The following is a 14,931-nucleotide window of genomic DNA, read 5'->3' on the forward strand; positions in this document are numbered from 1 at the left end:
TTGACAACTGCTGTCCCCCTCTGCCGTCCCACCCGAGGGTGCCGGAGTAGTATTTGCTAAGGTGGAATCTTTGGAATCCCAGATCTGTCGGTGCTCCATGAAGGAGGTTGAAGAAGGACAGGCGCATTAGCGTTCTGAAGACGGCAGGAAGGCCTGAAATGAAGAGACCTATTTAACTCAGTGCTTTTGTGCTTTATTTCCAACATACCACATACGTGTTAAGCTTTCCTCCCTCTATTGGGAGATTTTGCCTAACGGGACATTCGACCATGTCTGGAGATATTTTTGACTGCCAGCACTGGGGGGAGGCGCTACAGGCATGGATAGGAGCCAGGGATGCTGGGGAACATCCCACAATGCACAGGAAAGTCTTCACAACAAAGAATCACCTGGCCCTAAATACTGACTAGCACCGAGGTGGAGAAGCTCTGCTCTAGATTGATTCAGAGTGTCAGCTCGGCACTGCCCAAGGGTTCCTGCACCATGGCCCATTGAAGCAAGCAGCAGCAGCTCCCTATGTCAGCATGAAGAGTCCTGTGTCATTGATTGTAAGACATATATTTTCCCCCGACATACTCATATCTTGGAAGTCAGGTGCATCTTACAATCAATAGTATATGCTAGTTTGTTTGTTTGTTTGTTTTAGAGACAGGCCTTGCTCTGTCGCCCGGGCTGGAATACAATGTCATGATCATAGCTCACTGCAGCCTCCTCCTCCAGGGCTCAAGCAGTTCTCCTGCCCCAGCCTCCCAAGGAACTGGGACTACAGGCATGTGCCACCATACCCAGCTAACTTTCTTATTTATTTTATTTTATTTTTGTAGAGACAGTGTTTTGTCATTTTGTTCAGACTGATTTTGAACTCCTGGGCTCAAGTGATCCTCCCAAAATTACACAGATTACAGACACGAGCCTCTGCTGGCCTCAATCACTGGCATCCTAGATTTGTGAAATTATAATTTGTTAAACTGGGGCCTTCAGCACATTTCTTCTTGCCAGGCCTCACTGTCCCCATTCGTAAACCTGAAGAGGGCCTGGAGGGAGATCATCCGAGACCCTGCCCATCCAGCCGTGCTTTTGGATTCTTTTGTTTGTTTGAGGTGGAGTCTTGCTCTGTCACCCAGGCTGGAGTGCAGTGGTGTGATCATAGCTCACTGCAGCCTCCTCCCCCTGGACTCAAGTGATCCTCCCACCTCAGCCTCCCGATTAGCTGGGACTATAGGCACGTGCCACCTGGCCAAGCTAATTTTTAAAGGATTTTTTGTAGAGATGAGGTCTGACTATATTGCCCAGGCTGGTTTCAAACTCCCAGACTCAAGTGATCCTCCAGCCTCAGCCTCCTAAAGTGCTGGGGTTATAGGCATGAGCCACGATGCCCAACCAAGTTTACTTTTGTGTTGTAGCTTTGTGAACTTCTAGAGAGGGTTTGAAGGGCCACCCGCAGACAGAGCTGGTTCATTCTTACTAGTGCAGGTTTGCAGGATGCTGGTAAGTACAGACAGCCAGGTTGCCAGCTGGGGAGAGCATTCTAGAAACATGTCCAGAGTCCTCCCCCACCCACCCACCCCTACAAACTAGACTCCACTCTTTGAATGTTGGGTGTTACTTAGGATCAGCCCTGGGCTGGGGACTTTTCCTGCATTACTTCCTTTACTATCACCAGGGTTATGGGAGCTGTGTTTATTCAGTAGCTTTACTAGAGGTGTTTAATGCCAAGCTTTCTGGGTGAGACCCGCGCGAGTAAGAAGTAAAGCTTAAAGCAAAACAGAACACCTAAGACGCCATTCAGCAACTGCTGCAAATACTAAAAATCCTCTTTGGGCTGGGCTTAACGGGCAGGGTGGAAATACTGATTTACAGAGAGAAATAGTAACAGGCAAACGGACAGAAAATGAGTGAAAAGTGAGATGCTTGGAGTTTCATGTATGAGTCGCTGGGTAGAATGAAGACAGAAGGGTAGTGTTGTCCAATGGAACTCTCCGTGACAGGACAAGCATTCTTTCTCTGCGCCTTCCAATATGGTAGCCACTAGCCACGTGCGGCTATTGAATTCTTGGATGTGGATGGTATGCCCAAGGAGCTGAATTTTTCATTTAATGTAACTTAATAATTTTTTAAAATTTGGGGAACAATTTTTAATTTGGTATGCCCAAGGAGCTGAATTTTTCATTTAATGTAACTTAATAACTTTTTAAAATTTGGGGAACAATTTTTAATTTACAGAAAAGCTATAAAGACAGTACGGTAAGTTCATGTGCATCCTTTACTCAGTGTCCCCAGTTGACATCTTACACAGCCACAGTACATTTGTCAAAACTGTGAAATTGACATCATGCATTACAAGTAACTAAGTGTGAGGCTTTATTCAGCTTTCCTGAGTTTTTCCATTCATGTCCTTTTTCGGTTCTAGGATCCAGTCCTGGAAATCACATTGCATTTAGATTTTATTTAAATTTGATTTGTTTGAATTCAAATAGGCACCTGTGGTTTTTAATGTCAACAGTGCACATGTGGAAAGCCAATTCCTTTCTTAGCCTCTGGGCCTGGGGTGTGCATTGAACTTATGTGTTTTTCTTAAGGCTAAAAGAAATCTATTATTTATTGAGGTTGCCCTGGTGGGTGGTTGTGGGAATGTTTCAGGAAACATGGGTTCAGGATCTGGCTTTGCTCAGCCCTGGGGCTTGAGCCCACTGAAGGATCATCCTTAGGCCTCCAGGAGCCACAGGGAACCCAGATTAAAGACGAGACAGCTAGTGCTTTTGCAGAGGCTGAGGGGCAAGAAGGACCTTCCTTTGAGCCTGAGGAGCTGGCCAGGGCTATGTTTAGGGAGGCAGCTGTGCTTCCTCTGAGCAGGGACTCTCTGGAGAGGGGGCTCTGGAACCCAGAGCCTCACCCTCACCCACACCACCTTCTCAACATCAGGAAGCCCAGAACAGCTCTCCTGTCTCCTGCAGGAGCAAAGGAAGACCCTCACTTCTTGCGGAGTTAGCCAGTCCTTGGGTTCAGGGCAGCTTCCCCAGGGCTCTTAGATCTCACCACTGACTTCAGGGAAGGTTGTGACACCCTCTGTTGGAAAAAGTACATGTTCCCTTAGAACCAGTGTTCTTGCTGGCTGAGGCTCCTGGGACATTACAGAGGCCTGTTTAACCTCTGATGAGCTGGAAAACAGCCACAGGTGTTTAACTGTTCACAACCATGTGGGAAAATCTTTGATCAGTTCTGTCTTTTGGAATGCAGTTCACATCCTAGACAACCAGGAGAGACAGTGAGGACCAGGTGGCCAGAGAGAAGTTTCTGGAACAGAAAGCTATTTATGTAGAACTGCTCCTCTAAATGGATCGGAGTAGACACTGGATATGTTCTGAGAAGGTGAGCGTGGTGACTGAGGAACCAGCAGGCCTTTTAGGGTGTGGTGGGTGGAAAGTGGCTGTGATTGTGTCCTGGGCCATCAGACCAGATGAGCACAGAACTGCCCGACTTCAAACCTTGCATTCCTATGGCCATGGCTGTGTGTTCCAAAGTGGGTTTCGTGGTAGTCCTGCTGTATTTCCCCAAACGGTCCTGTGTTGTGTGCGTGGAGGGATGCTGCATGCTGTTGCCTTGAGATTTCAAGCAGCTATCAGCATATTCTAAAAGGCCTACTGTAAATAAACTCAATCAGAATGATGGGGTGTTTGTTCCTACGTTCTTTGGACCATAACACTCAGCCTTTACTATTACTGCATAACACTTACAATGCACATCCTGGCAGAATTGCTGTCCCTTTTAATACACCTGGGGAAACATTAGGCTGTACCATGTTTAATATGCGATAGATGGGTAAGGAGGATGGGTGGAAGGAAGGAAAGGGGGTGAGAAAGAAGGAGGGAAGGATGATGGGTGGAAGGAGAAAAGAAAGGAAGGGGGAAGGAAAGGGAGGGAGGGAAAAAGGGGAACAGGGGAGAGGAGCAGAGGGAAGCAAGAATTTCAAGAACCAAGGCCTCAGCACTCCTAGGTGTCTTATTTGTTTTTGAGACAGAGCTTTGCTCTTGTTGCCCGGGCTGGAGTGCAATGATGCGATCTCGGCTCACTGTAACCTCTGCCTCCCAGGTTCAAGCAATTCTCCTGCCTCAGCCTCCTGAGTAGCTGGGATTACAGGTGCATGTCGCCACGCCCGGCTAATTTCTATATTTTAGTAGAGACCAGGTTTCACCATATTAGACTAGTCACGAACTCCTGACCTCAAGTGATCTGCCCGCCTCAGCCTCTCAAAGTGCTGGCATTACAGGCGTGAGCCACAACGGCCGGCCACCAGGTTTCTTAACTTTGAGGGATGAAATGATGTTTATTCCAGAGACAGGAGAAATTAAGCCAGATCTACAGGAGGCATAATGAGGAAGTGTTCATGGCTGATTTTCTTACGTTCTTTTGGGTTCTTCAGGGAACAGGAGAATAGGGCTCCGAGGATGGGAGTTTCTCCAGCAGGGATCCGGGCTGGGATGTGGAGGCCTGCTGGCTGGCGAGCCCTGGGCGGCAGAGCTGCAGGCTCTTCTTTGTTGCTTGGCCTTTCTCAATGACTTCTCATATTCTCCTTTCTTCTCGGTTTCCATTTACTTCTCCCTACCCAGAACTCCCTCTCCTCTTTTCTACCCAAATATCTGTCCCCTCCTCTCACTAGACACCTCCTAAGCCATCTCAAGCTGCTTAACTGCCCATAAGGGAAATGAAGCATGTGGGTGCCTGCGTGTATTATTTGTATTTGAGGCTGCTAAGGTTACTAGATAGAGCATTTAGTTCCCTTTTTAAAAATCTGAAAAACAGCTGAGTTTGGCATTTGCCTTTTTTCTTTCTTGTATGTCCAGACTGAATTATGTTCCCTTTATGAGTGATCCTTGACCAGCTTTATTTTTCCTCCCCCAGAGGCTGGAGGCCCCAGAAGCACCCACTTCTGGCCTCCTTTGTTTTGTGGGTGAGCCGGGAACCCTGAGGACAGGGAATGCCAATGAAGAATGCTCATGGGTGAGGTTGCCGGGAACTTGCGGGCTGTAACTGTCTAGATCTCCACTGGGACGTGTTCTGAATGTGCCCAAGAGTCTTCAGGTGACACGCAGCTGGACAGGGTGTCCGAGGAGAGCTGCAGCGTGGGGAGAAAGGATCAAATGGAAAATTATGTTTTCTTTCCTAGTAATTGTTTTGACACAAGCAGTCATTAGGCGTCAGCTGACAGACCAGAACTGAAGTGTGAAGTGAGAACAAGGGATTGGATTGGGGGCAAAATGTCTCTGCTTTAGACAGTTCCTGGTGGTTGTGAGTGTGGGGAAAGGGGAGAGCGCAGAAACTGAGCATGCATTTGGAGGGTCTGGGGAGGGAGGGAGTTGGGGTCTCCCCAGGAGCTGGGACAGCCTTGGTTCACAGGGACTCGGCATCATCAGAGAGAGAGATTTATCACTTAGATAAAAACGTGTGTATCTCCTTGTCGTCAGCAGATTAAACATGGTTCATTTGTGTATGTGTTTGATTTTAAGATCAGGGTCATGCCGGCTTTGTAACATAGATCTGGAAGCCTGCTACACATTTCTATGCATAAGTATTTCTTTCTTGAGTGTGTGAATGAATTTGCCCATAAAACCATCTGAGTCCAGTGCCTTTTGGGGTGAGGTCATTGTCAAAGGTTTTACTTCTTTTTGGCATCTTTTGAAACTCCTTTGATAATTTGAATCTTATGGGACGTTTGGTGTTTAAGAGATAGAATTATAAATCATATGTTCTTGCATTAAAACGTTTCTACTACAGGCTAGGTACGGTGGCTGACACCTGTAATCCCAGCACTTTGGGAGGCTGAGGCTGGCAGATAACTTCAGGTCAGGAGTTCGAGACCAGCCTGGTCAACATGGTGAAACCCTGTCTCTACTAAAAATGCAAAAATTAGCTGGGCGTGGTGGTGGGTGCCTGTAATCCTGGCTACGTGGGAGGCTGAGGCAGGAGAATCGCTTGGACCTGGGAGGTGGAGAGTGCAGTGAGCCGAGATCACTCCACTGCACTCAGCCTGGGCAATGAAGCAACGTTCCATCTCACCAAAAAAAAAAAAAAAAAAAAAAAGCTTCTACTATATTTGTTTTGCTGCTGTTTTCTTTGTGATCTCTAATTCTGAGCATTTGTGTTCTCTTTCCCCCTCAAATTGCCCTGGCTTATCTTCTTTTTTTATTGTTATGATACATACACACACACAGAATCAGCAGTGATTTGCTAACGGTATCCTGCTTCCTGACTCATTAATTTCCGTTGCCACTTTCCTGTTCCTTTCTCCTGTTTTCTTTTGGCGTGTTTTATTGGCCTTTGAATTTTTTCCCCAAAATCTTAAGTTGAATGTTTAGTCCATTTATTTTTGTTCCTTTGGGTTTGGTAATGAAATAATTAAGGCTGTGGATTTTCCTCCAAGTATAATTCAGACCTTATCCCATTTGCTTTGGTATCTCCTTCTTTATTATTTTCTAAATATTGTGTAATTACAGTTTGAAATTCCGTTTTGATCTGGTGTTATTTAAGAGGGCAGTTTCTTACATTTCCAAGTGTTTAGGAGTTGGGGGATGGGCATCTTGTGTATTTATTCTTTCATTATTAATAACTACTTTTATTGCTTTCCTGGTCAAAGAATGTGGCCTGTGTTTTTTATGCCTCTTGCCATTTATTCACAGTTTATTTGTGGCTTAAATATGGCCAACTTTTTCAGTGTCCCAGGGCTTCCTGGCAGAAGATGTTATCTTTGTTTGTAGGATACGATGTTGTCTACATCTATTTCAATCAGCCTTTTAAATTAAATTATTCAGGTCTTTATCCTCCTTGCTTTTGCCTGTTAATCAGTCCTAAACCGAAAGCAGTGTCCTAGGTTTTCTGCTGTTGTTTTTAGGTTTCTCAGTATTTGTGTTTTACCCATTTTAGTTCTACGCTATTTAATAAATAAAATGTCTCAACTATCTTGCTGTCATTGTGGGGTGTATTTATCATCGGGCTCATGTCTTTCCTGGCATACCTTTCTGACTGTCAAAGTGAATTCTCCTTGGCGCCCTCAGCCTTCTCTCTGATGCTGTTGGAATTGTGGCATCATCTCTTAAGCTGCCTTCCTAGCAGGTGGATGTTATCTGCACTTGGCCAACTGCCGGGGTATGGGTGTGGCCCAGGCTAGTAGCTGGCCCTGCAGGGTGGATCTGTTGTTTCTTGTTGCTTCTCCAAGCTTCCACTGCACTCGGGGCCTGCTGTGTATCAGTTTTCTATTTCCTTGATATCTGTGCAGCTACCTTCTTCGGGAATAGGGGGGCAAACCCTGTAGATCAGGGAGAAGCCCAGCTGCCCACAGGCACGTGGCTGCATGTGGCCCTGCCTGGCGCTGGAGTTTTCGCTGCAAGTGGTGGAAATGGGGTACCGCCCCAGCATGAGACGGGTTCTCTGTGGAATGGCCTTCATCACCCCATTTCCCAATGCTTACCTCCAGCCCTTGCCACTCCAAATTAGTAGGTGTTGGTAACTTCAGCCATATTCTCCTGTGCTGCCTGCCACACTATAGCGTTTTCTCCAGAAGAATCATGAGTTGGACATAGATCTTCCTCCAGTCTGACCCACATTCTATATACGTATTGGCAATTACTTGAAGCCTGGGTCACGGGGATGGTGTGTTGTCCTGGTCTCTAGAGATCACGCAGGCTTGTGGTTCCTGGGGACTCAGTTCAGGAATGAAAGCAATGACCTTCCCCTTCCGCATGCCTCCCCTCCCCCACTTTTTTGAGAAGGGTGTCACACTCTGAAGTGTGGGCTGGAGTGCAGCAGTGCAATCACAGTTCACTGCAGCCTCCCCCTCCCAGGCCCAGGCTGTCCTCCCACCTCAGCCTCCGGGGTTACTAGAACTACAGACATGAGTCACCACACCCAGCTAATAAAAAAAAAATTATTTTGTAGAGACGAGGTCTCACTGTGTTGTCCAGGCTGATCTTAAACTCCTGGGCTCAAGCAATCCTCCCTCTGCCTCCCAAAATGCTGGGATGACAGGTGTGAGCCACTGCATCCGGCCATCCCACCCTTTTTAATTTTTTTAAATTGTTTCTGTTTTTAAAAATAGAGATGGGGTCACACTGTGTTGCCCAGGCTGGTCTGGAACTCCTGGACTCAAGAGATCCTCCTCTCTCAGTCTCACAAAGTACTAGGATTACAGGGCTGAGCTACTGCACCCCCATTTTTCATCCTTCCCTTTTTTAAACAAAGTGCTTTATGACTACTTATAACTTCTGCAATTATCACTTTGTTGGATTCTCACACCAACAAAGTAGGTCAGGAGACTGGCTGGAATTATCCCCATTTTACAGGTGCGAAAGCTGAGGGTCACTGAAGAGAAACTGCTCCTCTAAGCTTATGTAGTTATATTCCTACGAGAGTGGTACCACCTGGGAGCCGAGACCACGTGGGTTCCAGTGTGAATTCATGATGTTGGGAGCACGCAGTGGTGTTGAGGCCTGAAACCACCCATGGCGGTGGGGCGGGGGTCATTGGCACATAAATTGGCAGATACTACATATCAGGGCTTCACCTGTCCCTTGGAGAGCAGGTTTATCAGAAAGCTTTGGGAGCATGGGTTAGTGTCCCCCAAGAGACATAAAGTTTTAAGGGTAGAATTTTAGAACCTCAGATTGTGAGTTTTGTTTGTTTTTTGAGACGGAGTTTCTCACTCGTTTCCCAGGCTGGAGTGCAGTGGCGTGATCCAGCTCACTGCAACCTCCGCCTCCCGGGTTCAGGCAATTCTCCTGCCTCAGCCTCCTGGGTAGCTGGGATTACAGGTGCCTGCCATCATGCCCCGCTAATTTTTTTGTATTTTTAGTAGAGAGGGGGCTTCACCATGTTGGCCAGGCTGGTCTCAAACTCTTGACCTCAGGTGATACGCCTGCCTCAGCCTCCCAAAGTGCTGGGATTACAGGCGTGAGCTGCTGCACCCAGCCAGATTATGTATTTTTAATTCCAGGAGAACAGTGACTCAAGAATGAAGTGCATACGCCCACCTTGGCTGTTAATTGACAGAGCCTAATTTCATGGTGACCAATCGATCCAGTCCTCTTTCCAGTTTGCTCACATCCTGCTGCTCTGAGTTTGAGGGTGGAGAAGTTACTAAGAGAGATGAGGGAAATTGTAGGAAGGTGATGGAGGGCCCCCCACCCAGCTCTACAGTGTGAGGTTAGACCTGTGATTGGCATCTGTAACTACCACTGATGTGGCATTTGTAGCAATGGCAGCTGGACCATCTCGACCTCACCTCCTGTTATGCACATTCCTTTTGCTGTCGGGTTAAAGAAGAAACTCAGTCCCCTGAGAATTTGGTGATTTGGGTGCTGAGGATTAGAGAGATGTCTTCAACTCATTTCCAGCTCTGCAGATACAGATAAGTCCTGAGGGATGGTCTTTGCCACGCAAGACCTCTCAGAGGTGGGAAAAGGGGCTGCAGTGGACGAAAGGCGGGGGTGCCCGTCTGTGGCCCACACAGCATCTGAGCCGTGTCTCTGTCCCTGCAGTGAATGGATACCACGCGTCAGGGACCCCAGCGCACCCTGCAGAGACTGCCCACATGAGTGTCCGAAAATCCACCGGTGATTCCCAGGTAAGGGGTCCTGTTAAGGGAGGTATAGAGGTCGCTCGCTGCCTTTGCAGGCCCAGGAAGGCTTCATTTAAGACAAGTCCATCATGGGAGTCCAGGTGGCTGCAGCCCAGTTCTGCCCCCTCAGGTAGAAAGTGGTTGCTGTATCTGGGTTATTTCAGTGTTCCCTGATGGAGAGAGGGTTGGATGGTTGTGGTTTGTTGGTCTTCTAGAAGTTGGTGGCGGTTTGGAGGAGGGGCTGACGGGGATGGGGTTGAAACCACTGGGACAGAGTTCCATTCTGTGGTCTGGATTCCCAATACACGAAGCCTATGTTTCCCATTCCTTTAAGAGTATGGATGTGCCAGACCATTTTCCTTGTCTCTACCCTACCCCTCCCATGCCCAGACTACCCAGAATGGAATTTAGTAAAATTTGATCATCTTATTGAATAAACTAGCATAGAGACTGCTATGGGATGGAAGGAAATGGGGATATGTTTTAGGATTTCCAAACTACTTTCTCAATCTCCATCCCACTTGATGCTTATGCAAACGTGTGAATTAGGCGTCAGTAACATTCCCATACTACGCATGGCGTCACCAAGGTCCAACCAGTTATATGACCTGCACAGGCTCACAAGATTACTCACTGGTCAGCCTGGACCTTGAGGCCAACTCTTATGGCTCTTCTAGTTACATTAAGCTGTGCCTAAAAAACTGAGGACTCACCTTATTTAGTCTACCCATGAATTATCAAGATGTTCTTAATGAAGCTTCCAAACTCCAGCAACTTCTGCCAGGCATTAAAATGCCAGAACCCTGGGGGCGATGATGAAAATGATGACAATCATGATCACTGATGATGATCCTGATGCTAATATTGATGACGATGATGACAGCAGCTGCGTATGTAGTGGATTCTAGGTACCAGTCCCTGAAAGAAGGAAATCTATACTTATCGTAAGGAAGAATGGCTGGAAGAAAAATAAACTGGAGTATGGATGGTGGTTCTGTCTGCATCTGAGACCATGGTTCTTAATCAGGGGACATTTGGCAACATCTGGGGCCCCATGGGCTGTTAGTATAATCAGCTGAAATGTGACACTCAGCTCTAACATGGACAAGAGTGTTAATTTGGGGGAACATTATGAGGTTATTCTCTTAGGAGGGCTGAGTGCTGGGCTCCAATTCAGTTAACTCTGGAAAAGAATTTGAACCTCCATGTAGGTCAGAACTTGTTAAGTTTTGATGGACTTAGAGTGAGCCGGGCTTCTTGTTGAAATGCAGATTCTGATCCAGGAGGTCCAAGGTGGGGCTTGAGGTTCTGGGTTTCCGGCCACCCCGAGGTAGTGCTGACTCTGTAGGTGTGAGACCACTCCTGAGCAGTGGACCAGCAGTCAGTAGCACACAGCTGGCTTGTCAGTCCCGTTCTCTCCGCTGCTCACATCACCCGTCATGAATCACCCTGGCTTTGTGTGTTTGCTGCTGAGCTCCCAGCTTGCCTTCTCAACACAGATTCTGTCAACCTGTTTGAAGTGAAACTCACTTGTCTCCTGACTTGAGAGTCTGTCTGAAGACATCAGCCTTTATTCTGCTGTGGTTCAGCAACAGCGACAGAACTCTGGTGCTGCCCTCAGCATCATCAGGAAGAATGTTAGAAACAGCTCCCCACTCTCAAAATTTGAGGAAGAATGACTTTCATCCCTAATAGACCATAATCACCCCCTGAAATACTATGAAGTTGTTATTCATCCATTTTAAAGGATGGACACTGGTCTAACCAGATATTTCAGAAGGTGACTTAACAGTGTGCATTATAAGCCATCGACACAGGGATTTCTCCTCTAGTGTCTGCTCTTGGGGTATCTTGAGAGGTTCTGATATATGTGCAAGCTGTCCATTCAAGCATTGTTTACAGCACCTTAACACTGGACCCAGCCTAACTGTCCCGCAACAAGGGATGGGTCAACGGGATTATGGCGCTGGAGGTTAGCCAGTGATGCTATGCTGCCATTAGGAAGCATGCTTCTAAGGAGAATGCAATGATTTGGGGAAGTACTCACAACATAATATAGAGTAGTAAAAGTAGGACGTGCAAAGCGTACATAGTCTTATTTGGGAGAAGGAAATCTATACTTATGTGAGGAAGAAGGAGTAGAAGAAAAATAAACTGGAGAATCGATGGTGGCTCTGTCTGCATCTAAGACCATGGCTATCGATCAGGGGACATTTAACAATGTCTGGAGACCCTTGGATTGTCACACCTGGGGCAGGGGTGGTACTGGCAACAAGAGGGTAGACACCAGGGATGATGCCAAGTCTCCCCCAATTTACTGGACACCACAGCAAAGAATTGCTCAACTTGAAAACATGAATTGTGCCGAAGTTGAGAAACTTTGGTCTAAGATCATGGGTAATTCTGTTTTCTTTATGCTTCTCTTGCTATTTTTCACATTTCCTAAAATGAACACATTTTGCTTGTACAGAAGACAGATACAATTTTTTATTTAAAAAAAAAAAAAAAAAAGCTACAGAGTAGGTACCGATATGGGGCATTCAGGAGAGGAGAGCCCTGGAGACTTGGGCCCGGGTAGGCGGTGGCTGCCTGAAGACAGGCAGATCGAGTCACATTATGTTTGGACGGTAACCTTGGGAGCTGAGCTGTCATCAAGGTAACAAAAATAAAGAATGCAGTTACATGGAGAGGGTGAATGTGCACTGTTCACCAGTTCCAGGACCGGGAGGTAGAATGTTATTCCTTTAGACTGTAAAAGGGTAACATTTGGATATAAAAAGCTACTACTTTTTTTCAGGAAAAAAAAAAAAAAAGGAAAGAGGTTCTCCCTGTGTTGCCCGTGCTGGAATGCACGGGACTGTTCACAGAGGCAATCATAGCTCACTGTGGCCTCACCTTGGAACTCCTGGGCTCAAGCATCGTCCCGCCTCAGCCTCCAGAGTAGTTGGAACTGCAGGCACAGGACACCATGCCCAGCTAGCTACTACTTGCTGTCCTGGTTTGTGAACCTGCAGGCTGGTTATTCCAAAAGGTGCCAAGAGTTACACATAGAAAGAGGTTAAGGAGGTTTGGTGTTTACAGAGAGCACTACCCACGAAGGGTTCCCCAGGTAGAGACCACACTCCAGCATGCAGACGAGTGGATTCGCCTTCCTGGGCTCTCAGTTACCACTTGTAATAACTACACTTAAACATCAATGAATGAATGAATTAATGAATGAATGAGCAAAGGAACCAGTGCCCACTTGAGTTGCAGGGAGTGGAGTGAATAAAGTGGCATGTTCAGGGTTACTGTGACGAAACCTAGACTGGAAAGCCCCAGATCTCAAAGCCCCATTGAGATCTCTTTCCACTCCCTGCATAGCTGACCCTCCTTCAGCAAGCTGATCAGGAAGATTAGAATGTTGGGGGGAGGGGAGGGCAGGCCCAGTTTCCATGGACACCAGTAGCGTGTCCCCCCCGTGCCGTGTCGTGGGGAGGACTGATAGTGGGTGCCCCACAGTTCCTGAGGGTGCCTGCCCTGTTCCTTCACTCGGTCCTGGGAGACCTGGGGGGGTGGACACAGGTGGTGGTGGTCTGGTGCCACCCAGTGGAAGGTTTCAATTCTGCAGGACTGGGGCAGTCGGCTTGGGTGCTGGATAAATGCAGCCCACCAGATTGCCAGGCAGAGGCGAGGGAACAAAGGCTAATTGTCTTTTAAAAAAAAAAAAAAAAAAAAAAAACTTATTTTACTTGAAGTTCTGGGATACATGTGAAGAGCATGCAGGTTTGTTATATAGGTATACATGTGCCATGGTGGCTTACTGCACCTATCAACCTGTCATCTAGATTTTAAGGCCTGCATGCATTAGGTGTTTGTCCTAATGCTGTCCCTCCCCGAGCTCCCCACCCGCAACCGGCCTCAGTGTGTGCTGTTCCCCTCACTGTGTCCATGTGTTCTCATTGTTCAACTCCCACTTATGAGTGAGAACATGTGGTGTTTGGTTTTCTGTTCTTGTGTTTGCTGAGAATGATGGCTTCCAGTTTCATCCTACAAAGGACCTGAACTCATTCTTTTTTATGGCTGCATAGTATTCCATGGTGTATATTTGCCACATTTTCTTTATCCAGTCTATCGTTGATGGGCATTTGGGTTGGTTCCAAGTCTTTGCTATTGTAAGTAGTGATGCAGTAAACATACGTGTGCACATGTCTTTATAGTAGGACGGTTTATATTCCTTTTGGGTATACTCAGCAATGGGATTGCTGGATCAAATGATATTTCTGATTCTAGATCAAAGCCTAATACTCTTGCTGCCTTTGCAAAATGATGTCCTAACGGGTCCCCTTCCTTCCTACCCACCAGTGCCTAGGCCTTTTTGTGATCTGCTTTTCAATTGTTCTGGCTTCTCATGACTTCCTAGAAAGACCCTCTAGACACAGGAGGGAGGAAAGAGAATGATATGAAGGGCTTGGAAACTTAAGGGACCCACTGGAGCATGGAGTTCAAGTGGAGAAAGAGGTGAGATGCTAAATCTCCACCACCTCCTACCTACCTCGATAATTCAGTAACACATGTTCTTATCGAGCTGTTTAGTTCTTTGTCAGGCACTGAAACGTAGGGGTTATCTCTAGCCCCTGCCTCGATGAAGGTTTATTGCCGGTGTGGGAGAAAGAGTAGATAAATGACGATGCAATTTCAGCAGTGATAAGGGCTGGAGGAAGTGGATGCTGTGAGGATCTAGCCTGGTGGTGGAAGTGTCAGGAATGGACACCTTAAGAAAAGATACCTATTCTAAGACTGCAGTGATAAGCAAGGGTTTCGCTTGGCAAAGAGGTGGGGAAAGAATAGCTTTCCAGGGGAGGGAGGAGCATCGTGGATGCCTGGAAGCAAGACGGGGAACCGTGTTGTTAAAGAACCCATAGAGACCCGGTGCGGCTGTGGCTTACTAAGTTAGCAGGCATAGGGAGGGTGGGAAATGAGGCTGGGGGAGTCTGCGCAGGCCTACCTTGAGGAGCTCAGGTGGTATCCTAACTGTACTGGAAAGCCATTGCGGGGTTTTGTGTGGGATCCCACCTGCTGAAGGGATGGGACCCAGATTATTTGCAGGGAGAGGAATGGGCTGAGAAGGCGTTTGGAGTGGAAGGCTTGCTGAATCCCTTGTGAATGACCCACTCCAGTTTACCAAGCACTTGCTGTGTGATATCACCCCCTGCCAGGCCTCAGGGTGATGCAGAGATGCCCAGGTGGGGTGTCCCCGCCCCTGGACAGGGCTTTAAAAAGTAAATGGAGGAGAAGAGTTCTCTAGAATCATAGGCAAAAGAAATTTAAAACAAATATTCTTA

At 47.1% G+C, this 14,931-nt stretch overlaps 1 protein-coding gene across 7 annotated transcripts in view; it reads left to right on the plus strand.

Moving 5' to 3' along the window:
• GAS7 (growth arrest specific 7) overlaps positions 1 to 14,931 on the plus strand; it is a 277,284-nt gene that overhangs the window by 209,616 nt on the left and 52,737 nt on the right. For 5 of the 7 annotated variants that reach the window (XM_032280280.1, XM_032280285.1, XM_032280283.1 and 2 more), the window contains exon 4: positions 9,528 to 9,613. The exons of the other annotated variants lie outside the window; for them this stretch is intronic. In XM_032280280.1, the coding sequence (XP_032136171.1) occupies positions 9,528 to 9,613 (86 nt within the window). The remainder of the gene's footprint in view (positions 1 to 9,527; positions 9,614 to 14,931) is intronic. 7 annotated transcript variants of the gene reach the window in all.

This window comes from Sapajus apella, unplaced genomic scaffold, assembly GCF_009761245.1.
Source record: "Sapajus apella isolate SASKATOON/1434 unplaced genomic scaffold, GSC_monkey_1.0 scaffold12, whole genome shotgun sequence".
Taxonomy (NCBI): Eukaryota; Metazoa; Chordata; class Mammalia; order Primates; family Cebidae; genus Sapajus; species Sapajus apella.